Source organism: Sapajus apella, unplaced genomic scaffold, assembly GCF_009761245.1.
Source record: "Sapajus apella isolate SASKATOON/1434 unplaced genomic scaffold, GSC_monkey_1.0 scaffold37, whole genome shotgun sequence".
Lineage (NCBI taxonomy): Eukaryota > Metazoa > Chordata > Mammalia > Primates > Cebidae > Sapajus > Sapajus apella.
The window spans coordinates 6,819,999-6,847,263 of NW_022436977.1; the positions used below are offsets into that span (position 1 = coordinate 6,819,999).

General features: G+C 34.8%; 1 protein-coding gene across 2 annotated transcripts in view; it reads left to right on the forward strand.

Moving 5' to 3' along the window:
- The window catches only part of ADAM10 (ADAM metallopeptidase domain 10), a 156,693-nt gene that overhangs the window by 97,984 nt on the left and 31,444 nt on the right, over positions 1–27,265 (forward strand). For both annotated transcript variants that reach the window (XM_032297320.1, XM_032297321.1), the window contains 4 exons: positions 13,372–13,521; positions 15,740–15,832; positions 18,830–19,013; positions 23,775–23,938. In XM_032297320.1, the coding sequence (XP_032153211.1) occupies positions 13,372–13,521; positions 15,740–15,832; positions 18,830–19,013; positions 23,775–23,938 (591 nt within the window). The remainder of the gene's footprint in view (positions 1–13,371; positions 13,522–15,739; positions 15,833–18,829; positions 19,014–23,774; positions 23,939–27,265) is intronic.

Consider the following 27,265-nt stretch of genomic DNA (forward strand, 5'->3'; position numbering starts at 1 on the left):
TGCCCAGCTAAATTTTTTTTGTATTTTTAGTAGAGACGGGGTTTCACCATGTTGACCAGGATGGTCTCGATCTCTTGACCTCGTGATCCACCCGCCTCGGCCTCCCAAAGTGCTGGTATTACAGGCTTAAGCCACCGCGCCCGGCCCTATATAGATAAATGTTAAGCAGTTTTTTTTCTCATTTAAAAAAATCTTCAAGAGATTATTACCTAAGTCAAAATAATAAGGTGTAAAGGATTTTGTAGTATACAGAGAATCAAAATTGATGACAGTAGCACGAAGGACAAGAGAAAGAACAGAAGTATATTGTGTTTCTTAAACAATTTGTGAAGTGGTGTAATTTTGACAGGTAAACTGTGCTGTGATAAAGATAGATATTGTAAACCTTAGAAGCTGGAGTCAGCAAACTACAGCCTGTGGGCCAGCTGTTTGCTTTTTAAGTAAAGTTTTATTCGAAAACAGCCACACCCATTCACTGATACATTGTCTATGGCCACTTTTACATTATAGTGGCAGAACTGAGTAGTTGTGATAGAGACCATGTTGTCCTAAAGTCTAAATATTTACTATAAGGCCTTTTAAGAAAAAGTTTGCAGGAATGTCCTCTGCCCTGGAACAACCATTGAAAAAAGAAAAATAAATAATTTAACAGGTTAATAAAATAAATCAAATGTAATTAAAAACAGTTAATTCAAGAGACATAGAGAAAAAGGAACAAAAAACAGATGGGACAAATAGAAAATAAATAGCAAGATGATAAGTTTAAATGTAACCATATTGATGACTACATTAAATGTAAATGGACTGCTGAGGCATGAAGATTGCTTGAGGCTGAGAGTTCAAGACTACTGTCAACATAGCGAGACCCAGTCTCTATTTTTTTTATTAAAATAGTATAAACGGACTAAGCACATTAATTAAGAAACACATTAATTATTAGTATGTACAAAGAATTAAAGACATGAACACAAAAAGGAGAGAATAGAAAAGAACCAAATGGAACTTCTGGGCTAAAAAGTGTATTATCTGAAGTAAATATTTAGTGGATAGGCTTAAGGATTTAGCGTGATTACCAAAAAAAAAAAAAAGTCAGACCAAATTAGTCTAAAAGAAATGCAATTTAAAAGTAAAGACACAATTTAACATTTAAAGAGCTAGGTGAGATGGTTCACTCCTATAGTCCCAGCTAGTCAGGATACTGAGGTAGGAGGATTGCTTAAACCAAGAAGGTAAGAAGGTTGAGGCTGCAGTGACCTGTGATTGACTGCGCCGCTATACTCCAGGCCAGGCCGCAGAGTGAGACCCTGTTTCAAGAAAAAAAAAAAAAAGAGCTTATTGTTTTGGATTTGGGTCATAAAATGATGGAAAAGAAATTGATTTTAGTTAATTATGCTATGAATTAATTTATGGATCCATATTCTTAGAGTTTATCCTTAAGGACTGTCTTAAAGTCCTTAGGAAAACAAGAGAAAGCTTCATAACACATCATACGAGGCTAGTGTTACTTTGATAGTCATACCAAACAGAGACATTACACAGAAACTAAACTACAGGCCAATATTCCTCATGAATGTAAAAGTAAGATTTCTTAAAATGTTAGCACATGAAATCCAGGAACATAAAAGTCACACATTATGCTCAAATAAAGTTTATACCAGAAATGCAGAATTGATTAACAGTATAACATCTGTGTAATCCACCACGTAAACATAATAAAGGATGAAACCCTTATGATTATCTCAGTATTATGATTAAACCCTTTTTTACTAGTAAAAAAAGTATTGCCAAATTTCAACACCTAACATTTGGCAAACTAAAAATGAAGGAAAATTTCTTAGGCTAGTAAGAGCTTTGTAAAAAACCGATAGTTGACACCATGCTTAAAAGTGAGAGACTAAGTCCTTTTCCTTTGAACCAGGAATAAAAACTTTTTTTTTTTTTTTTTTTTTTAGACAGAGTCTCACTCTGTTGCCCAGGCTAGAGTGCAGTGGCGCGATCTCGCCTCACTGCAACCTCCACCACCTTGGTTCAAGCGATTCTCCTGCCTCAGCCTCCTGAGTAGCTGGGATTACAGGTGTGCACCACCATGCGTGACTAACATTTGTATTTTTAGTGTATTTTCATGTTGGTCAGGCTGGTCTCGAACTTTTGACCTCGTGATCCACCAACTCAGCCTCCCAAAGTGCTTGGATTACAGATGTGAGCCGCTGCACCTGGCCAAGGAATAAAAACTTTTACTCAGCATTATACTCAAAGTCCTAGTCACCATAATAAGGCAAGAAAAAGAAATGAAAGACATGCAGATTATAGAGGAAGTGGTTAAAGGTAATACAAGAGTAAACCCAGAAAAAGTTCCTAGAATCAACAAGCAGACTTATCAAGGACATAGGCTAAAAGTTGATTGACATAATCAATTGTATTCTTTATACTGGCAATGAATATTTAGAAAATGAAAAAAAAACATCAAAATATAAAATACATAGAATAAATTTAACAAAATATGTGAAAGATATGTACATAAAAAACTGGAAAACATTGCCAAGAAAAATTAAAGATCTAAATAAATTGAGATATGTACTTCATTTGTGGTTGGAATGCTCAATGTTAATATGTCAGTTCTCCCCAAATTGTTCTGCAGGTTCAGTACAGTCACTATCAAGAATTCCAGTGGACATTTATTTAGTAATTGACAAACTGATTCTAAAAGTTATACTGAAAAGGAAAAGATCTAGAGTAGATGAAACAATTTTCAAAAAGAACATGGCTGGAAGATTTAATAGTATTTGATTTTTAAGACTTAGTATAAAGCTACAGTAAGCAAGATAGTGTCATTTTGGCCTGGGCACGATGGCTCACACCTAAAAACTTAGCACTTCGGGAGGTTGAGGTAGGCAGATCTTGAGGTTAAGAGATTGAGACCTTCCTGGCCAACATGGTGAAACCTCGTCTTTACTAAAAATGTAAAAATTAGCTATGCTTGGTGGCGCATGCCCATAGTCTCAGCTATTTGGGAGGCCGAGGCAGGAGAAACACTTGCACCCAGGAGGCAGAGGTTTGCAGTGAGCTCAGATCGTATCACTGCACTCCCCCCTGGTAACAGGGAGAACCCCCTTCTCAAAAAAAAAAAAAAAAAAAAAAGATATTCCATGCCAGTGGAAACCAGAAGAGCAAGAGTAGCTATATGTATATCAGTCAAAATAGATTTCAGGACAAAAATTATAAGAGACAAAGATGGTCACTATATAATGATAAAGGGGGCTGGGCATGGTGATTCACACCTGTAATCTCAGTACTTTGGGAGGTGGAGGCGAGCCGATCACCTGAGATCAGGAGTTTGAGACCAGTCTGGCCAACGTGGCAAAACCCTGTCTCTACAAAAATTAGCTGGGTGTGGTGGTGGGCATCTGTAATCCCAGCTACTCAGGAGACTGAGGCAGGAGAATCACTTGAACCCAGGAGGTGGAGGTTAGTGAGGTGAGATCATACCACTGCACTCCAGTCTGGGTGACAGAGTAAGACTCTGTCTCAAAAAGAGAGAGAGAGAGAGAGCGTGTGTGTGTGTGTGTGTGTGTGTGTGTGTGTGTGTGTGTGTGTAAAATGATAAAGGGGTGAGTTCAGCCAGAGGATTTAACAACTGTAAGTATATATTGATATAGTTTAGATATTTGTCCCTGCCCAAACCTTCTGTTGAATTGTAATCCTCAGTGCTGGAGGTGGGACCTGGTGGGAGGTGTTTGGATCATGGGGGCAGATCCCCCATGGCTTGGTGCTGTCTTTGTGATATGAGTTCTCATGAGATTTGGTGGTTTAAAAGTATGTGGCACCTCCCCTCCACTCTTGCTTGCTCCTGCATCTACCATGTCATGTGCCTGTTCCCCGTTCACCTTCTGCCCATGCCTACAAGCTTCCTGAGACTTCTCTAGAAGCCAAGTGGATGCCATCACCATGCTTCCTGGAAAGCCTGCAGAATCATGAGCCAGTTAAACCTCTTTTCTTGATAAATTACTCAATGTCAGTTATTTCTTTATAACAATGTAAAAATGGCCCAATACATATATGCACCCAACACTGGAGCACCCAATTATATAAAGCAAAATATTATTAGAGCTGAAGAGAGATAGACTTCAATATGGTAATAGCTGAGGACTTCAGTACCCCACTTTCGGCAATGGATAGACCTTCCAGACAGAAAATCAAGAAAGAAAGATCGGACTTAATCTGCAGTATAGATTGCATACGGACCTAATGGGTATTTATAGACCATTTCATCCAGTGGCTGTAGAATATACACTTTTTTCTCCTCAGCACCTGGGTCATTCTCAAGAATAGACCATATGTTTGGTTATAAAACAAGTCTTCCAACATTCAAAAAACTGAAATAATATCAAGCATCTTCTCTTGACCACACTCAAATAAAATTAGAAATCAATTACAAGAGGAATCTTGGAAACTATATGATCACATGGAATGTAAACAGAATGCTCCTGAATGACCACTGGGTGAGTGAAAAAATTAAAAAGGAAATTGAAAATTTTCTTGAAACAAATGATAATGGAAACACAACTTACTGGCCAGGAGCTGTGGCTCATGTCTGTAATTCCAGCACTTTGGGAAGCTGATGTGGAATGATCGTTTGAGCCCAGGAGTTTGAGACCAGTCTGGGCTCTATAGTGAGGCCTTGTCTTTACAGAAAGTTTAAAAATTAGCCAGGTATGGTGGTGCATGCTTTCAGTCCTAGCTTCTTGGGAGACTGAGGCAGGATGATTGCTTGAACCCAGGAGGAACAGTTGCAGTGAGCCAAGATTGTGCCAGTGTACTGCAGCCTGGGCAACAGAGGGAGATACTGTCTCAAAAAACAAACAAAACACAACATAAGATTGGGATACAGTATAAGCAGTACTAAGAGGAAAGTTTGTATAGCTATAAGTGCCTGCATTCAGAAAGAAGGAAAACTTCACATAAATACCCTAACAGTACATTTTAAAAAACTAGAAAAGCAAGAGCAAACCAAACCCAAAATTATTAGAAGAAATAATAAACATCAGAACAGAAGTAAATGAAATAGAAATGAAGAAGACAGTATAAAAGATCAAAGAAACAAAAAGTTGTTTTTTTGAAATCATTAACAAAATTGATAAACCTTTAGCCAGAGTAAGGAAAAAAAAAACAAGACATAAATAAATAAAATCAGAGATGAAAAAGGAGACATTGCAAGTGGTACAGATGAAATTCAAAGGATCATTAGTGGCTACTGTGAGCAACTCTATGCCAGCAAATTGCCAACTGTAGAGGAAGTGGATACATACTTTTTTTTTTTTTTCCAAAACTCATTTTCTAGGAAATGGATGCATTCTTAGACACATACAACCTACCAAGATTGAACTGTGAAGTTCAAAACCTGAACAGACCAATAACACACAAGTAATGAAATTGAAGCTTTAATAAAAAGTCTTCCAGTAAAGAAGAGCCTGGGACCCAGTGGCTTCACTGTTGAATTCTACCAAGCATTAAATTATAACTAATGCAAATGGTACCCAAACTATTCCGAAAAATAGAGGAGGAGGGAAAACTTCCAAACTCATTCTAGGGGGCCGGTATTACCCTGATACCAAAACCAGATAAAGACCCAGCAAAAAAAGAAAACGATTGGCCATTATGTCTGATGAATATTGGTGGAAAAATCCTCAACAAAATACAAGCAAACTGAATTGAACAATTCATTAAAAACATTATTCATCATGACTAAGTTTAATTTATCCCAGGGATGCAAGTATGGTTCAACATAGGCAAATCAGTCAATGTGATCCATCATAACAGAATGAAGGACAAAAATCATATGATCATTTCAGTTGATGCTGAAAAAGTTGATAAAATTCAACATTTCTTTATGATAAAAATGCTCAAAAAATTGAATGTAGTAGGTACATATGTCAACATAATAAAAATGATAAACAGGAGACCCATAGTTAGTACCATACTGAATACTTTGAGCAAAAACAAAGCTTTTTTCTAAGATTGGGAACACAAGAAGGATGCCTACTTTCACCTCTGTTACTCAGCATGGTACTGGAAGTCCTAGCTAGAGCAATCAGACAAGTGAGAGAAATGAAGTCCACCCAAATTGGAAACGAAGAAGTCAAAATGTCCTTGTTTGCAGATGATATAATCTTGTATTTGGAAAGACTTAGATTCTACCAAAAAACTATTAGAACTGATGAACAAATACAGTAAAGTTGCAGGATACAAAATCAACATACAAAAATCAGTAGCATTTCTGCTGTTGTTTCCAACAACAAACAGTCTGAAAAAGAAAAGCAATCCCATTTACAGTAGCCACAAATAAAATAACATACCTAGGAATTAACCAAAGAAGTAAAAGATTCTACAATGAAAAGTATAAAACACTGATCAAAGAAATTGAAGATGACACAAAAAATGGAAAGGTATTCTATGGTCATGTATTGGAAGAATCAGTGTTATTAAAATGTTAATATTACAAAAAGCAATGCAGTTGTTAACAAAATATCAATGTCATTCTTCACAGAATTAGAAAAAAGCCATTTGAAATTTTACTTGGAACCAGAAGAGATTCAGAATAGCCATGCTATCCTGAGCAAAAAGAACAAAATTGGAGGAGTCATATTATCTGACTTCAGATTATATTATAGAGATATAGTCACCAAACAACATGACACTTGCATGAAAACAGACACATAGACCCATGGAACAGAATAGAGACCTCAGAAACAAATTGATACGCCTACATTGCATTTTTTGCAATGGTGCCAAAAACATACATTGAGGAAAAGACAGTCTCTTCAATAAATGGTGCTGGGAAAACTGGATATAGGTATGCAGAAGAACGAAACTAGACCCCTATTTCTCACCATATACAAAAATCAAATCAAAATGGATTAAGACTTAAATCTAAGTGCTCAATTTTGAAACTTCCACAAGAAAACATTGGAGAAACTCTCCACTTTTGCGTGGACAAAAATTTCTTGAGTAAAACCCCGTAAGCACAGACAACCAAAGCAAAAATGAACAAATGGAATCACATCAATTTAAAAGCCTCTGCTCAGCAAAGGATACAATCAACAAAGTGAAGAGACAACCCACGGAATGGGAGAAAATATTTGCAAGCTACCTATCTGTTAAGGGATTAATAACCAGCATATATAAGGAGCTGAAATAACTCTAGGAAAAAATCTAATCTGACTAAAAATTGGGCAAAAGATCTGAATAGACATTTCCTAAAAGAAGACTTATGAATGGCAGAGAGGCATATGAAAAGATGCTCAGCATCACTGATCATCAGAGAAATGCAAATAAAAACTACACTGAGATATCATCTCACCCCAGTAAAAATGGCTTTTATCCAAAAGACAGGCAGTAATGAATGCTGGTGAGGATGTGGAGAAAAGGAAACCCTCATACACTGTTGATGGGAATGCAAATTAGTACAACTACTATGGAGAACAGTTTGGAGGTTCCTCAAAAAACAGAAAACAGAACTACCATATGATCTAGCAATCCCACTGCTGCATATATACTCAAAGAAATATAGAGATAACTGCACTTTTATGTTTGTTGCAGCATTGTTCGCAATAGCCAAGATTTGGAAGCAGCCTAAGTGTACATTAAGATGAATGGATAAAGAATATGTACATATATGCAATGAAGTACTGTTTAGTCATAAAACAGAATTAGGTTCTGTAATTTGCGACAACATGAGTGGAACTAGAGGTCATTATGTTAAGTGCAATAAGCTTGACACAGAAAGACAAACTTTACATATTCTTACTTATTTGTAGGAGCTAAAAATTAAAACAATTGAATTCATGGAGATAGAGAGTAGAAGGATGGTTATCAGAGGGTGCCATGAATGTTAGAGCAGTGGTGGGGGAAGTGGGGATGGGTAATGGGCACAAAAACGTGTTAGAATGAATAAGACCTAGTATTTGAAAGCACAGCAGGGCAACTATAGTCAATAATAATTAAATTGTAGTAACTAAAAGCGTGTAATTGTATTTTTTGTAACACAAAGGATAAATGCTTGAGGTGATGGACTCCCCATTTAACATGATGCGATTGCATTCCTGTACCAAAGTATCATACATCTTATGTACCCCATACACACACACACACACACACACACACACACTATGTACTCACAAAATTTAAAAAGAAAAATTAAAAAAATAGATAATGGGCAAAACATTTGAAAAGACACTTTGTAAAAGATGTTATTATAAGATATTTTGGATTTTGATCTGGAGAAACGTTTTGAATATGTAAGACTTTTCAGTATAAAATGATGGATATATTTCACTATATGAATATTAAAAATAAAAGACACCTTAAAGTGAAGACAAGTTATAAACTTTATATAAATTTTATGCATTAACAATGTATAAAATTAATAAAAAATTGTTTTTAAGAAGTAGAGAACAACTGATTAGTACAATTAATATAAAGCAACCTGGTCTGAAAATAAAAATATTTTTAAAATATGTATGTATGTGTATCTCCATATATGTGTTTTGTATATTTGTGTGTATTTATTTGAAGGCATTGGAAAGATAACATGACTGTGAAAAGTATGGGGCCAAGATCTCAGAAAAAAGTATATACCTAAAATGGTGATCCTGGTATTTGGCTCAACCTTTTCTCCAGGTGTGTTTATGAATTTCTGAGGTGGTAGCTGAGAGACTGAGGGACAGTAGAACTGTGGAGACTCATAAGGCTGAGGATGAAAATATTGTTTAGTATCTGCCCAGAAGAGCTTTTGGTTGGGAACTTGAAGGACTGCTCCCTTAAGAAAAAGGGTATAAATCATAAAATGTTCAACCTCTCCTCACAGGGATGAAAGTTTCACACCACATCTCAGTCCTTGATTGGATTAAGGTGATCCAGGATTATTTGTGCACCAAGCCTAACTCTGCTTACCAGAAGTGAAAGTAAATCTACTGAGAAAGATGTCAATCACAACTACACATTAAATCTGTGGTTATCCATATACATAGCCTGGCACTCAGTTCAGCATACCTAGCATATGAACAAATGAAACAACATGATGACAGAACAAGATAATCAATCGACAAAGGAAATGATACCTGGATAATAAACTTATCCAACACAGACTTTTTTTTTTCGTATTAAAACATTCCAACACAGACTTTTATATATTCAAGTCATAAAGACTTAAGTTTAAAATTTTAGCAGAAAATTGAAAATTAACAAAAGAACCTAATGGGAAATGTGGAATTGACAAATGTAGCAACAGAAATTAGGAATTTGGTGGATTTAGATTTGGATAGTATAAGAAAATAGAGAAAACTGCTAAGAAATAAAAGAATGAAAAATATGAAAAGAGCATAAGAGACATAGATGATACATTCAGAAGGTCTAATATATATATATTATATAATTTATGTCCTTGAAGGAGAAAAATGGAGAGTCAAATAAGGACAGGTAATGGCTGAGAATTTTTTAAATGTAACAGAGAGCTATCAAACAACAAATTCATTAACCCCTGTAATTAGGGCAGGATAAATACGTTACAGTGAAAACAATACTATAGCACATTATTTGAGAAGCCAAAGATATAATCTTAAAAGCAGCCAGTGAGAAAAAAATGTAATCATTTTTAAAGAAGCAACAGTAAACATGGCAGCTCATTTCTCATTGGAAGCAGTTGAAACCAAAACACAGTAGAATATGCTGAAACAAAGAAACTGCCGTCCTCTAAGTTGCTGTACTCAGAAAAATAAATAAAAGTAAAATTAACACATTTCAAATTGAATATATACCCATCTGACACACTAAAAGTTTTTTTCCTGGTGAAAAGATTGTAGGCTGAAATGCTAATTTGCAGATCAAGTATTGAATAAAGAACACATTAGATAATTTTAAGTAAATATTGAGTGTATATTACAAAGCACTAATAGTAAAGACTTGTAGGGTGATATATATTTGTATGTTGTATATGTGGATATAGAGGGAGTTAAAATTGGAGTGAGAAAAATAAAGTATTCTGAGGTTCCTTTCTAGGATTGAGTAAATGTTATGATTTATATTTGATTTTGGTAAGTCAGGTATTAGTAAAATATATAACTCACAAGCTAATGGGGGAATGGATAAAATAATATCCAAAAGAAGGTAAGAAAGGCGATCAAGAAGAATATTGAAGAAGCAGGACAAATAGAAGATAATAAAATTGGAGATTTAAATCCAAAAATATCTGTAATGATGTTAAAGGTAAATGGATTAAATACACTGATTAAAATGTAATCAGGTTGGATTTAACAACAACAAAACTCCGCAAACTGTTTTACAAAAACTGTTCCTAAAATATAAGGACGCAGAAAGATGGAAAGTAAAGGAGTATAAAATATAAAATTTGCTTACTCTATTAAAAATATATTAATATCAAAGTAGATTTTAAGGTCAAAAAAGCATTCCTGAAATAGATATGTCATAATGACAAAAAGTTTTGTTCTTTATTATGTTGTAGCAGCCTTTTATTTGTATGTCCATAATATAACTTCAAAGTATGTAAGGCAAAAATTGACAAAACCTAAAGGAATAGTAGAAAAATCATATGATGGGAGATTTCAGTTCAGCTCTCAATAAATAAGAGAACAGTCATACAAAAAATAAAACTTACTAAAGATATGGGAGATCTGAACTACTTGATTAATAAACTTGGAACACCTTTATGTTAATGTTTCTGCTTGAAACACTTTTTCATATTTTACACTGATTTCTTAATTTAAAACTTTTCTTTAAATAGAATTTTCACATTAAAGCATCCAGTTTTGGTTTTCTATTTTGGTCTGGAGTTGAAAATCTTTCACATATAAAACTTCAACATTAGCTAAGAAACAAATTCCTTTTTGTGTGGAATAACATCATTGTAAATATTAACTGCATTTCACAAATACGTGGATTTGAAATACTTCTCAGTGTTTGAGTCATTTACAAACTCTATAAACTGAGACCTGGAGACCATCTAAATGAAAATCCTGAGTAGAATAGTATTCAAGGTAGGCCTAGGGGACAATTCCCCCAAATGTTACACTATTTCAGTTGTGTAATCTATAATATATAGTACAAATATACTATTTATATTACTGTATTTTAATAATTATATAAATATATAAATATATTTATATCAAATATGTATGTAATATATATTTATATATAATTATATATGCAATTATTTATAAATATGAGTTCCCCAAAATGTTACACTATTTCAATAATCTATAATATATAGTACAAATACACTTATATAGTTATATAATATATATAACATAAATATAACATTTTTTGGTAAGTCAATACATAATATATCTTATATAAATACAAGATATATATCTATAATACAAATTGTTTTAAAAATAAGTTTTATTGTGTATATTTCAGGTGTATTACATGACATGGGATACATATAGATAGTCAAAATGGTTATTATCGTGAAGCAAATAAACATTTTCATCATTTCACATAGTTGCCCTTTTTTGTGTGTATAGTATATAATACTAGTTTTTCATTTTGTGTTTGTTGACATGGAATTTTTAAGGGAGAAGGAAATGTCAAGGAAGAAGAAATTGTGGCTTAAAATTAAATTTGGGGCCGGGTGCAGTGGCTCATGGTTGTAATCCCAGTGCTTTGGGAGGCCGAGGTGGGTGGATCATGAGGTCAGGAGTTCAAGACTAGCTTGGCCAATATGTTGAAACCCTGTCTATACTAAAAATGCAAAAATTAGCTGGGTGTGGTGGCACCCCCCTGTAGTCCTAGCTGCTCAGGAGGCTGAGGCAGGAGAATTGCTTGAACCTGGGAGGCAGAGGTTGCAGTGAGTTGAGATTGAGCCACTGCACTCCAGCCTGGGCAACAGAGTGACACTTTGTCTCAAAAAAAAAAAAAATTAATTTGAGTTTTATATTACTGTGCCATCAGAATGACTTAAGATGATCCTTTTAGGTGTTAACAAATGTTTGAGTGCTTGGATTCAATAGCAGTGGTAATTCTTTGAAGAAATACTTACTGAGGCCAGGCACTGTGGCTCATGCCTGTAATCCCAGTATTTCAGGAAACTGAGACAGGAGGATTACTTGAGACCAGAAGCTCACGACCAGCTTGGGCAGCATATTAAGACCCCCGTCTCTACAAAAAATAATTAGCCAGGCATGATGACACATGCTTATATTCCCAGCTACTTTGGGAAGCTTAGGCGGGAGGATTGCTTAAGCCCAGGAGTTTAAGGCTGCATTGAGCTGTGATCATGCCACCACACTCTAGCCTGTAATAGAGCAAGACTGTCTCAAAAATAAATACTTACTGTCTGTTCTTTGCTGCCAAGTCTGTGTTAGGTGATAGCATTACAGTGATGATTAAACAGAGATAATTTCTTCTTTCCAGAACCTACATTCTAGTGAATAAAGTGGGATGTGGACAGAAATTAAATAATCACATGAATAAATGTAAGGTTGCAATATGTAAGAGACATTGGTACATGGTTCTGTGGAGTGGTATAATGGATGAAGTGGCCTTCTCTAAGTCTAAAGGAAGATATTGACAAGTTCAGAAGAGGTAGTATCAGCATGTGCAAAGACCATGGCAGGAGAAAGACTGTGGAAAGAAAGCTTATGTAGCTGTACCACAGAGAGCTAGAGTTGGGTAATGTAGTAGGGTCTTTTTGTGAAGTAATATGGAATGAGAAGAAGCTGGGTAGGTAAGTAGAGGCTGTGCAATGCTGATATTTAGGAGAACATATAAAGAATATTGGGCTTAATCTTTAGAGCAATAGGAAGTCACTGAAATACTTTAGTGAGGTGGATAACATATTCAGATTTACATTTTGAAAAGATTGCAGTATGGAGAATAGATCTAAGGCCATTCATGGATATTGGTTCATTAAATTGATCTTATTGCAGTACTCTGTGTAAGAAGTAATGGTAGTTTGGGCTAGAGTGGTGGAGCCAGAGATAATGGATAGATAACTTGGGTATTTAGGAGATAAATTTGACAGAACTGGGTGGTAGATGGGTATTAGATGTGAGGTAGAGAAGATATCAAAGTATTATAAGCTATTATAAAACTTGCTTTAGATTTAAATGAATACATTTTAAAATATATATTTTGAAAGTGTTTAAAAGTGAAGGAGTTCCTTGAATAGATAGTAAGTCATCTATATGGAGAAGACTATGAGACAAAATGATTTTATGAAGTTTTAATAGCAGCAGAAATACCTATGGTGTTATATAAAGCAGAATATAAAATTGTTTATAGTATTTATTCATAATTAGATAAAATGATAGTAGTAAAGCATGCTAATTATCAGAAATGACTCTTTGTGACATATAGATACCTCAAGAAGAACATGCTGCTAATGGGCCAGAACTCCTGAGGAAAAAACGTACAACTTCAGCTGAAAGAAATACTTGTCAGCTTTACATTCAGACTGATCATTTGTTCTTTAAGTATTATGGAACACGAGAAGCTGTGATTGCCCAGGTATTTATGATTATGCACTATTTTAGTAGTACTCATTATTTTATAATACCTATACTTTCCTTTAAAAATTTAAATTAGTGTATTTTCTTTTTGGGAAAAAGAGTATGTATTTTCAGTTGTGATAAAATGTGTAAGACAAGTACACTGGTAACTGAAAGACCAGTTGGGATATTTTAGTGTCAAAAGAGAGGGGTACGACAATTATTTCCTGAAGAAGATGACAACACTGAAGCTTAGCTTTGGAAAGAGAGCTGAATTTTCATTATTGGTCTGAAAGGAGGGAAAGTTGGAGGAATCCTTCCAACTAGAAGTATTTAATTTTCCTCTATTTTTATTGTATGTTGCAGTTTCTAAGTTACATTATTATTATTATTTGCACTTGTGTCTTCTTAACCCTCATTAAAGTGTAAATATTTTGAGAGTACCCTTCAAAATGTCCTTCGTGTTGAAGGTACCCAATAAGAATTTGATGAATTAATTTTTGACTCAGGGGATTTGAAGTGGAGAAGATGGAGTTACCACTAGTATGAATGATTCATTTTGGTGGTGGGGATGAACTTATTTTTAAACATGTATAAAAGCCAGGTAATCCTTCCCTTAGGATTTGGAAAATGTGGAACTAGAGCTTGAGGGCAGGGTAGCCTTGAGAGATTGAATGTGGAAAGAATGAACTCCAAAGAGAAGAAATTGGAGCTATCTGTATGTGGTGAATAGGATGAGGAAGGGAAGCTAGTGAAAAACGTAATAGTTAAAGAGGTAGGAGATTATATAGGATTAACCAAGGAACAAATAAATTTCAAGACAAAATAGCCTGAATTTATAATGAGCCCCATAAGCACAGTTAGGAATTTCATTAGCAGTGTTTGGCAGCCTGGGCTACTTTTGAAATGAATATTGTTAGTTAATGCTTTTACTTGACCATCTTGTTTTATGTTTTTACAGTTTCCTTGAAAGTAGTTTTGAGAGTATACATATGTTTTCACATAAATGGTAACAGGAGTGCTTTTTGTAAATGAAGTTGAGAAGGTTGTCTACAGAGTGGTTTACAAGCTAGAGAGTTTAGCTGGGTGTCAGCTTGGTAAACAGATGCTTCTGGGTTTATCATTGTTTATCTCCTTGCAGAATTTAGCAAAATCTGAATGTATATTTATTATATTTGTTTTATGTTCCGCCTTTCCTCCCCTACTAAAATAAGCCTCTGTAAATTTATAGGGACCTTCTGTATTTTGTTCAACACTATATCTCCAGCACCTAAAACAGTGTCTAGAATATAGAAAATGATCAACAAAGCTTACAGAATGTGTACTAGTGCAACAATAGAAAGATTAAAGTCAGAGAATGACTGAGTGTCCTGAACTGTCAGGGAAGTTCTTATAGAAAATGTTTGAGCTGAGTCTGAAGGATACATAGAGAAAGATACTCTAGGCATAGGAAATATGTGAAAATGAATGGACGTGTGACATTGTAGGACTGGATTGAAAAAACATAATTTTTATGTGACTGAAACAAGAGTTTATGTTTGGGCTGGGTGAGGTGGCTCACTCCTGTAATTCCTGGTCTTGAACTCCTGACCTCAAGTGATCCACTGACTGTGGGAGGCCAAGGTCAGTGGATCACTTGAGGTCAGGAGTTCAAGACCAGCTTGGTCAGCATAGTGAAACCCTGTCTCTACTGAAAATATAAAAATTAGCTGGGCATGGTGGTGGGCACCTGTAATCCCAGCAACGTGGGAGGCTGAGGGAGGAGAATCACTTGAACCCAGGAAGCAGAGGTTACAGGGAGCTGAAATTGCACCACTGCACTCCACCCTGGCAACAGAGCAAGACTCTGTCTCCAAAAAAAAAAAAAAAAAAAAAAGCATGTTTGTTGTTGGCCAGAGGAATCTGGAAAAGAAATAGGATCGGCCGGGCTCACGCCTGTAATCTCAACACTTTGGGAGACCAAGGTGGGTGGATCACCTGAGGTCAGGAGTTCGAGACCAGCCTGGCCAAAATGGTAAAACCCCATCTCTAAATTTAAAAAAATAAAATAAAATGGAATCTCCCCTCTCAGTGCAGCTCACTAATCTTTTTCATTTTTCTGTCCGGTATATAATGTTGACATTTTAAAATTTGAGCGTGGCCTGATATGAATAATTATTGATTTTTGGAAATGGAAATTTATAATCTTTGTCATATTTCAACATTGCCTCTAAAATGTTCTTTTTTTTAAATCATAGATATCCAGTCACGTTAAAGCGATTGATACAATTTACCAGACCACAGACTTCTCCGGAATCCGCAACATCAGTTTCATGGTGAAACGCATAAGAGTAAGGAACTTAAATAGTTAAAAACACTTAAAAAGTGAAACAATCAGAACCGTGTAAAAAAAAAAAATGCTTACTTTTAATTTTATCTTCATGAATTAAATAGTTTAAATTGTATCTTAATGCAGTTTTTTACTGTTGGCATTTACACACACACACACACACACACACACACAGATAATTGAGTTTATGACTTAAGAATTAAAATATATAAGGCCTTAATTTGGACTATAATAGAGGAAAAGTGTGTTTTTAATCTATATGATTAACATACTATTAAGAAATCTCTGACCTTTCAATAACTATGGATGTCGTACTTGACTTGTTTCCCCTGACGTTATCCCTCAGTTTCCTAAAATTTACCTTGTGCAGTATTTTTCAGTATGTGTCCCATTTGGTGTTCCAGGGGAGAAAAATGATAAATGCAGTGTTTAAATAAAATTGGAAGTTGGAAAAACACTTAGTACTATAATCATCTTGAAAATTCACAACTCACGGTAACATATATCAAGTTTTGAGAAGTTTTTCAGGAAAGAAACCCAATTTTTCTAAATTCTTGACCATGAAACTTTTTTATTTTTTATATATTAACATCAACAGAACCCAGAATACTTAAGGCATTTTGAGAAATGCTGGTCCAGAGCCATATGGTCACTTATTAGTTTTAATGTTATAAATTACAGGTAAATAAATAAATATTAAATTACTGACAAATTTAGCCTATTTTTAAAAAAATTTCTGAATATTCTAAGTATATATGTATTGCTTTTTAAGAAACAGTATTGATATACTAAACAACCAAACTTTAAAAAATGACCCGTTCACAGAAGTATTTGCCACAGGGTTCCTTAGTATTTATGCTCTCCTATTTTTCTTCAAATATGGTCAGATAAAAATGTCTATACTAGAAAATTTTAGTATATACATTCAGTCATATAGTTGTAGGTACTCCTTAAATTTAGAAGTAGAATGATTAAATCTTAAATTGGATTTTCTTAAAGTGAAATATGGTTTGTTAATTTACAGTATAAGTGTTCATAATTAATTGCTTTCATGTATTCTGAGAGCAATATAAATCCTAAAATGAACAAGTAACCGTGATAAGAGATATAAGTGTTGCTGTTTAGTAGGCAGAGCAATAAAATGCAAGTAATGAAAAATAGAGAACACCTGAACACATTTTAGTGAAACACTGTTTTTGAGGAAAATGATTCCTCTTGTGAAGAAATGCGTGTATATAAGTGAATAATGTGGTAGTTGGTTGTTTCAGACCTTAACTATTATTAAAACTTTAAGTTTTATCTGTTGAAGATTTTTCATGACCTATTAATTTAAAGTTTATGTTCTGTCAGCAAATGTTAATAATTCATTTAAATAGAGGTAATTAAAATTCATATGCTTTTTTTTTTTTTTTTGAGGCAAGTCTTGCTCTGTCACCCAGGCTGAAGTGCAGTGGCTCGATCTTGGCTCACTGCAGCCTTTGCCTCCCAGGTTCAAGTGATTCTCTTGCCTCACCCTCCTGAGTAGCTGGGATTACAAGCACCTGCCATCATGCCTGTCTAATTTTTGTAGATACAGGGTTTCACCATGTTGGCCAGGCTGGTCTTCAACTCCTGACCTCAGATGATCCGCCCTCCTCAGCCTCCCAAAATGCTGGGATTACAGGTGTGAGCCACTGTATCCAGCCTTAGATGCAATTTTTATTTATAGCCAGTATTAGAGAATTACTAGGAAATTTCATTTTTATACTTAGTAGGAGAAAGCCATCTACAGCTTATCTTCAAGCATTGACTATGTGTAACATACAGTGTGCTTGCTTTTGAATTTTTTTGTTGTTAAATGGCCATAATTGATTGTTTTTGGTTAATTGTTAATGGATAAACCAGATGTTTTGAAATCTGTTCTTCAGCAGTTGCCCTTGACGGTGGTTATGCCTTCCTGGTTCTTAACCTCTTGGTTTTACTGGAGAGTACGGATCATAAAGAGACCTATAGTTATTGTTGTATCAACCATTATATCATCCCCTTACTGACAACATTTTCCGTTAGACTGAGGTTTGCGTTCCAATAAAAACATTTGCTTTCATATTGTAATTTCTTGGCTTACCTGGAGAAAGCCAAATTGTTCTGGTACTTCAGAGGAGACACACAGGTCTTTGAAGGGATGCAGGGGCTAATAAATAAAAGCTTTTGTTTAATAGAAGTCTGGTATTAGAACAGATTATTCTTCAGATTCTGAAGGAGGAACCTGTAGTAGGAGTATAGTAGCTAAGTATCAAAAGAAGCATTCTGGAAGAACTCAGCTTGAAATAGTAAAAGAAGTGAGTTTAAATTAGAAAGCAAAATTCTTGCCCACATTCAGGAAAAAAAAATAAGCTTGCAGTTAGTTTGGCTTGGCTCATGTGACTCTCTAGGCAAGATAAACCAGGAAAATGATTTGCTTGCTGAACTGACAATGTTGGGTTTGATATCTATTTATTATTTTTTTTTCCAGGAATGTCAGCAAAGGGGATTTTTAAAAATTATTATTATTTTTGATATCTATTTTATAGTCTGATAATTTGCTAAAATATAGGGTTTTGTATCCTTTTAAGTATCACCATATGTAGGAGATTAGGACTAAAGACGACTTGTTCAGATGATTAAATTTGAGAAACTGTACTTCCTTTACTGGAAGTTTTAAAAGCAAAACTTGTTTTTTTCTTCCCAGGTGTTCTGTGTTCAGGAATCTGGTGAATACTTGCTCAGAAATTTAACATCTTCAATTTTAATTTCCCTACCTTGCCTTTCTTTTTTCTTTTATTTGTTGTTATTGTTTTGCCTTCTATGATTAGCTCAGGGTTGTGGGCAGTGGGAACAACCTTAGAAGCCTTAATTCGGGCCTCATTTCCGTGGGACCCTGAGCATATTGTCCAGGTGTATGCAGAAGAAGGTGAGCAGAGACTTACACTAAGATTCTGCCAACATTAATTACTTACTAAATTGTTGTTTTGGATTTTAGATCAATACAACTGCTGATGAAAAGGACCCTACAAATCCTTTCCGTTTCCCAAATATTGGTGTGGAGAAGTTTCTGGAATTGAATTCTGAGCAGAATCATGATGACTACTGTTTGGCCTATGTCTTCACAGACCGAGATTTTGATGATGGCGTACTTGGTCTGGCTTGGGTTGGAGCACCTTCAGGTAGTTTATCTTATTAAATATGCCTTAACTTACTGCTGAAACAAAGAGGAGTTTTCAGGGAATATTGAATTTTCAGAGCATAGGAGAAAGTGAAGCCTGTACAATATCTTAATTTACACTACGTCAGGCAAGATTCATAAGCATAAAGTAAAAGGCACAAGAAATGAAGGAGATTTTTATTTTGAAATGTGTAAAGGGAAATATCCTGACATTTGATCCATTTGAATAGACCAAATGAAATAAATAATTTTATAGCAAAAAGTGGTAATTCTGAAACCCAAAGGGAAATTTAATTTTTGATAAAAGTTAATAAATGTTACTTATTTATTAACTTTTTTTTTCCAAAATAGGGTACTTAGAATCAAAAGGGGAAAACTGTGTCTTGCCCTCTCTTCTATAGTGAGATAAAGAACAGAGAAATCCTCATCAAGAGCAGCAGACAGAAAGAAAAGAAAGCCTGCCTTTATTATTTAATTTCTAGCCTTTATTTTAATAAAAGAGAAGCACTGCCTGAAAGAGGTGTAGGCAGGAACCCCCTGGTACCCACAGTTCCACTGACATCATCACCTGGGTTCATACTCTGCCAAGTCTCTGCCTTAGCCATCTGAAAGCTATTGTCACTGATAACGTTCGGATGGGACCATCCCCTTCCTATTACAGTGGGGTGGGGTGGCGTGGAGGATCTGTGATTTACTGTGTAAGTTTGGTTGCCTAGTTTAGAAATCCAAATTTATTAATTGAAAGATTATATATATATATATATATATATATATATATATATACACACACACACACATAGACACATACACACACTAACATCCTAGCCTTTTCTCAGATGTTTCAAATAAGAAACTGAAATGTCTTCTGCTTCTTAGTAGAGGTTATATAGTGGAATTGGTTTTCTTTTTTGAGAGAGAAGAGTTATAAAATCATACTAAGCTGTAATATTTTGATATAATTTTGAAAAATTGTCATGGCATAATAGGAAGAGCAATGGATTGAGAGCTGGGAGAAAGGGTTCTTGTCTGTTCTCTGTCTGTAAATTCAGGAAAATCTTTTTGCTTCTGGTTGTTTATTTTTCATTGCAGTTCTGTCTTTGCTCTTCCTTTCAGACTTCCTGTTTCTACCTATAGGTCTTATTGGTTAACTGAATGAACATAGTCTCAGTTCAGCCTGGTCATTGAGTAAGGCTGGCTTTGGAATTCATCTCTATAGTTAGTCCTGAAACCTTCAGTGCTCCTCTATTTGTGAAGAACATTTTTTGAGACATTTCATTTAGTAGAAATAGTCTCTTTTGTGTTTTTTAGATTAGATGTTTTAGTTTGATATTACATATTAAAATTTGAGAGCATACAGAGCTTAACACAGGGTTCTCAGGATAACCCACAGCTCATTGAGTTCTTAACTCATAGTTTAAAAGTATAATATGAAATGCTGAGAGAATTACATCATTAGAATATTGCAATAGGACACTTCCTATGCTCATTTTGTGCTTGTTTGGACCCCTTGGATGTTTAACATCTTTGACCCCTACCCATTACATGTGAGTAGTGCCCTCCAGACTTGAAAGCCAAATAACTACCCTCTCACATTTCCTTGAAACACTTCTGGGAGTAGTGCTATGGTCTGGTCCAGAATTATTGCTCATATTAATATTGTATGATCAGCATGTCACTATTGATTTTTGGCCTTCTCACATCAAAACTGTATTTATGGAATCTGTTAAGATGTTATATTACTCATATTTTTTTCTAAGACTTTTTTGGGGTAGAGGTGGGGTGGGGTGGGGTGGGCCTGTTTTGAAGTTTAGGACAGCTACTCTGTGACTTTAGCTCTCAAACTATCCCATAGATAGAAAGTTGCCGTTGTGCTTGTTGGCTTATTCATCAGTAAGTGCTTTTGACCTGAATTTAAAACATTTCACTCTTCTCATTGTTATTCACAACTTAAATTTGTCAGTGATGAATATCTGTGTAATAAAATCTTAAATTTAAAATATAGTGGTTGAGTTTGAGTTAATGGTTTAGGTGTGGGTATATACGATATCTGAGTTTTCTGGCATATCAAAACTAGTTGCAGTATTTAAAAAATTAAGCTGTAACTTATAGAATTACAAGTAGTATTTTATTTCTTCCTGTATAATCAAGTTTCTCCAACATATGCTGTTAGTCTGTAATAAATGTTAAACCTTTTTTTTTTTTTTTTTTGAGACAGAGTCTCCATCTGTTGCCCAGGCGGGAGTGCAGTGGCATGATCTTCACGCACTGCAACCTCTGCCTCCCAGGTTCAAGTGATTCCCCTGCCTCAGCCTCCTAAGTAGCTGGGATTACAGGCATGCACCACCTCACCTGGCTAATTTTTGTATTTTTAGTAGAGACAGGGTTTCAACATGTTGGACATGCTGGTTTCCAACTCCTGATCTCAGGTGATCCGCTTGCCTTGGCCTCCCAGTGTGTTGGGATTACAGGCGTGAGACAGTGGCTGGCCATACTTCCATATAAGCAATAATCATAAAGCCCAAAAGCAGTTGTTTAATAAGTTAGGCAATATATAAATTACAAAGATTATTTCAGAAGAGTATATTCAAATTTATGTATACTCTTAAATTAGCCAGACCCTAAAAGTACAGAAAAATTTATATGATCAGAGATTTAAAAATACGCCTATTTACTTTTTTTTTTTTTTTTTTTAACTGTTAATGATTTGAAGTGTGGAGTCTCCTACGCTTAATTCAAGTTTGACAGTACTGCACTGGACCAATTTGCACATGACAAATCTTCACTAAGGCACGGTATTAACTTACTATTTGTTTAAAACTATGCCGTGTGTACAATAATTATTATATGTAAAATACTTAATTATATCTTTTCTGGTTTCTAGCAATAATGATGTGATCCTCAGGACTCAGCTCCAAAAGTAGAACTAGCTTAAGAAAATAGATTAAATATTCACAGATTATTTGATATTTTCTCTCTATTCAGTTGTCAATGTAGAAAAGGTAGTTAATTTTGAATATCATAAAGGTTCTCAACCCCTTAATGGGTTAAATTTGCATGTGGCTCAGTCTTTTAGTTTACTTTTCTTTGAAGCGCATTATTCATTTCAGCTTTCTGAATTATGTAGTAACTAATTCAAATTTGCGTTTTGTTGCTATATATTTTCTTGTATTTAATGGGAGCAAGGCAACAGTCATAGTATCATGCTGTTCTTCCAGAGCTGTTTTGAATTGCTTTTTATTATATGCTATATTAGGGATTCTAAATATTAGGCTTGTTTTTGAAGCAGGGAGAATGGGAAGGGGAGGAGAAGCAATATTAGACCTTTTTTTAATGATTTAGTAACTTTGTTGTAACTTACGTATAGAAAGCTAATTTGAGCAGTTACCATAATACCCTGATCCATTTGATTGTATTTCTTTTAAAAATCAAATAGGGAAAACTTTTAAGTATGAATATAAACTAAATAACTTCTCACTGAAAATCTTATGATAAAGTTAATTAAAAGAAAGCATGATCTTATCAGTGTAGTGTCAATAATATAAAGGCATGAATTGACCAGGTGGTTTCTGATTTTCCTATTGTTCTTTTTCTGATTTCTTATAATTGATTTTAGCTGTGAAAGCACTGTCTTTTGCTATTAAATTCTAAAGTTCCTATTCATGAACAGATGAACTACAAAATGATAAAAATATTTAATATAAGTAGAAATATGATTTTTCTTTTAAAATTTGAGAGTGTCCTAAAGACATATTGGAATAATCATAATTCAGTTTTTACATTTATTTTGAAATTTTCAAACCTGTGGAAAGGTTGCAAGAATAGTACAGTGAATTCTTTTTTGTTCGTTTCAGACACGGTCTCACTGTGTCGCCCAGCACTGCAGCTTCTGCCTCCCAGGTTCAGGCATTCTCCTGCCTGAGTAGCTGGGATTACAGGCATACACCACCACACCCGGCTAATTTTGTATTTTTAGTAGAGATGGGGTTTCAGTATGTTGGCTGGGCTGGTCTCAAACTCCTGACCTCAAGTGATCCGCTTGTCTCGGCCGCCGAAAGTGCTGGGATTGTAGGTGTGAGCTACTGCGCTCAGCAGTGGTGAATTCTTGATAGATTAATTATTAACCTTTTGCCACATATGCTTTCTATCTCTTTCTTCCTTTGCACCTACCTTCTTTCCTTCCTTCTTTCCTCCACCCCCTCTTTTTTTTTTTTTTTTTTTTTAAAGCCTTCTTGACATAATTATTTTCTTCTTTTCAAATACATCATATGTTACATCTCAGGACAGGGAATCATGTACTCATGTGCGTCACTGCTTTCTGCAGAAGTGACTTTCTCAGAATCTTCTTGAGGATATTTTGTGTAATTTCCATTTGACTTAAGTCGTAAGATTTCTTTTTAAAAGGTGAAAGTGTACACTTTGACTCTGTAAATATTGATATGTTCAAATTGAAAGGAAATGTAAATATTTGTTTTCTTAAATTAATGGGAACAAAGATTTGGGGACATTTTGATTATGAAGAACATTTTGTAAAGGCTGTGTACTCAGTCCTGGGAGTTTCTTTATGAGGGTCATTAAAACTTTTATTTGAAGTGACTTCTTAGTTTTGGACCGAAGAAACTTTTGAGTATTTCATATGTTTGAGTAACAGTTATATTTTAGATTGAAAATATAAACTGTTTTCATTTAATACAGGATATATTACCTTTTTAGGGGGTAAGGGAAAATAGATACTAATTTAGCCATTTTTTTTGTTCTGAATTAGGAAGCTCTGGAGGAATATGTGAAAAAAGTAAACTCTATTCAGATGGTAAGAAGAAGTCCTTAAACACTGGAATTATTACTGTTCAGAACTATGGGTCTCATGTACCTCCCAAAGTCTCTCACATTACTTTTGCTCATGAAGTTGGACATAACTTTGGATCCCCAGTAAGTATTGTCTAATTATTAGCTTAAAAATATTTATTAATCTAACTTTTATGTTGATTGATTCATTTTAAATTTACAGTGAAAACAAATGTACTTATGAGTGTTTAGTTTTTATGTCAGAACACAGTAATGTATTTGACTATAATGGGGGAGGAAGATAGAACATTTGTGATTAAAATAAGAAAAGTAAGCATAACAATGTCAAAATTATGTGAAGGCAAGGAATTTCATCTGGCTTATTCAGACAAAATAATATCTATATCTCCTGGCCCTAGAACAATGCCTAGTACATAATGTACTCAGTATCTTTTGAATGAGAATCATTATTCATTGTTTAAAAGTGTATTTTGAATGTTCAGCAAATTGTGAGAAATTGTTTTGTTTCTGTTAAAGCATTTTTGGGGAATGAGATTAATATTTTAAAATCTTTACTGTGGAATGAGATTGATATTTTAAAATCTTTCATTATGAAAAAATTCTAACATACACAAAAGTAGAACAGATAGTGCAACAAAGCCTTTTATGCCCATGATTCAGAACAGGGATTAGCAAAATATTTTAGGCGTCAGGGCAGTATTTGGTTTTGTTGTATAGTCTTTGTTGTTTTTACAATTTGTTAGGAAAAGCCATTCTTAGTTAAGCCGTATAATAACAAGCTGCTGGCTACTTTGTCATTTCCTAATTGAGAGCCAATAATTGTGAAGATTTCACCTTATCATCTATCTCTATTTCTTTCTTTTTCTTTGCTAAGGTATTTAAAGCAAATTTATCTATTCTTAACGCATTTTAGTACACATTCCTGAAAAACATAGACTTTTTCTTATATAATAACCACAATGCGGTTATTACACCTAACAAAATTAACAGCAATCTTTGATATTATCTAATACGCAATCCATTATATTGATCTTTTAAGTGACCTAAAATATAAGTGCAACATAGAAATATGAAATACTGAATGATATTCTGTTTCTGTGATTTTGGTAGAGCTTATTAAAGATAACATTTTGGAAGTCTGCACTTGAAAACTATATGTAAATTCACTTTACTTTCACCTTGTTACTTGCAAAAATGTAAATTTTTATGATTTTAAAAATAAGTTGTGTACTTGTAGCTTAAAATCCCCAAATGCACTTCTGTCCTTTTCCCATGTTTGTAAAACATGTGCCATCTCACTAAATTGCCAGTCTTTCTTCTTCTAAGTCCCAATCAGAAATTGATAGATTATTATTAATGTTCCTGGATAAGGTATTTAAAATGTGCCTAATCTCTGAAACTCTTGATTGCTTTTGTGATGTGTTCTTAAAAGAGTACTTGGAATTTTAGAGATGAGCAGAAAATTATTGTTCAAAGTTGATTTGCATTTTCAAGAGCAGTTAAGTGTCCCTCTCTTTCCAGTTCCTCTGGTTCCAGGCTTTACCAGGGGAATTTTAGTACCCTTCCAGCTACTTGTCTGGCTTATAGTCCCAGGTCTCTCATTTTAATGAGCTTATATATCACCTGAGGTTCTTAAAACACAGATTCTTTTCTAGTAGGTCTTTGATGGGGCCTGAGTTTCTCTATTTCTGACATATTCCCAGATAATGCTACTGTTGCTGGTGGTGCTCATCTGTGAACCACACTTGAAGTAGGGAATCTAGATCATTCTCTTTTCACTTCTTGTCTAATGCGTTTCCTACCTAGCTGCCAGTGAGATGTTTTTATTACATTAATGTTATATTACTGCTTATTATTTAATGGAAAAATTGGTTTCCCATTCTTTGTCTACCATGCTCAATTATACCCCATTCTTTCATACATGTTGTTAATTGTGCCATCTGTACTCATAGTAAATGTTCATCTTCATCTGTTTTGTGTTGTTATAAGGGAATATCTGAGGTTGGGTAATTTATGAAGAAAAGAGGTTTATTTGACTTATGATTCAGTAGGTTGTACAAAAAGCATGATGCTGGCATCTGCTCAGCTTCTGGTAAGGGCCTCAGGCTGCTTCCACTCGTAATAGAGGGCAGCGGGAGCTGGCGTGTGCAGAGATCACTTGAGAGAGTGGGGGCGGTGGGAGTGTGGGATGGGGGAGAGAGGAGGTGCTAGGCTCTTAACAGCCAGCTCTTTCAGGAACTAAGAGAGAGAGAATACACTCACCCACCCACTTCCAACCCTCCAGGGAGAGCATTAATCTATTCATGAGGGATCTGCTCTCATGACCCAGACCTCTCTTGTTAGGCCCCACCAACAACATTGGGATCAAATTTTGGGGGGGGCAAACATCCCAATTATAGCAATGCTTAATAAATATTTGTTGAATAATTTAATAGTAAGTACAGCCAGAATCGTAAACACCTGAACCGGTCTCCCTTGACATCTTTATCTGAAATCTGTTTCTCTCTTACACATTTATACTATGTCAGTGTTACTTTTTCTGAGTGGTTCACATTATTTCTTATCTTATCTGAAATATTTATTGTGTACCAATTATAAACTACTTTATAAACTTGGTTGTGGGAAGTTGTAATCATAAATAATACAAGGTTCCTCTCTCTCAATGTGAAAATTCTAATATGTGTCTACTCTCACCAGATTTCATCTTTGTGTAGATATATTTCTAATAATGCTATTTTTCTGCTTACAAACGTACTTCTACTACCTGCTAATATTGCTGATACAATTTCCTTATCTTAGCATTTAGGGTGTTTGATAAATTGGTGTTTAAGTATATTTCTTGTGTTATCTCCCCTCATTTGTCAAATTAAGTAATTCACAGACCTTTAAAACTTTCTTCTGCTAGGAAGTCAGTTCCTTCCCATGTCTGCCTGTTGAGATTTCAATCCATGTTGTTATTTGCTGTAAATGAATATGGCCATTAATAAAAATTAAGCAAATATAACCGTTGTAGTTTTATTTATAATACCAAAAAGTTTTAGCAGCCTAAATGGCCCTGCAATGTGAAAATACCATGGAATGCTCTGCAGTCATTTAAACATGAAGTTTTGCAGTGTTCATTTTATACTGTTAAGCTGAAAGAAAGGTGTATATAACTGTACACATGGAGACTGGCTGCGGTGACTCACACCTGTTATCCCAGCACTTTGGGAGGCCAAGGAGGGCAGATTGCTTGGGCCCAGGAGTTTGAGACCAGCATGGGTAATGTGGCGAAGACCCATGTTTACCAAAAATACACACAGATTAGCCAGGTGTGGTGGCCTACACCTGTAGTTGAGGTGGGAGAGGATGACTTAAGCCTGGAAGGCTGAGGTTACAGTGAACCAGGATTGCGGCACTGCACTCCAGCCTGGGTGACAGAGCAAGACTCCGTCTCTAAAAAAAAAAAAA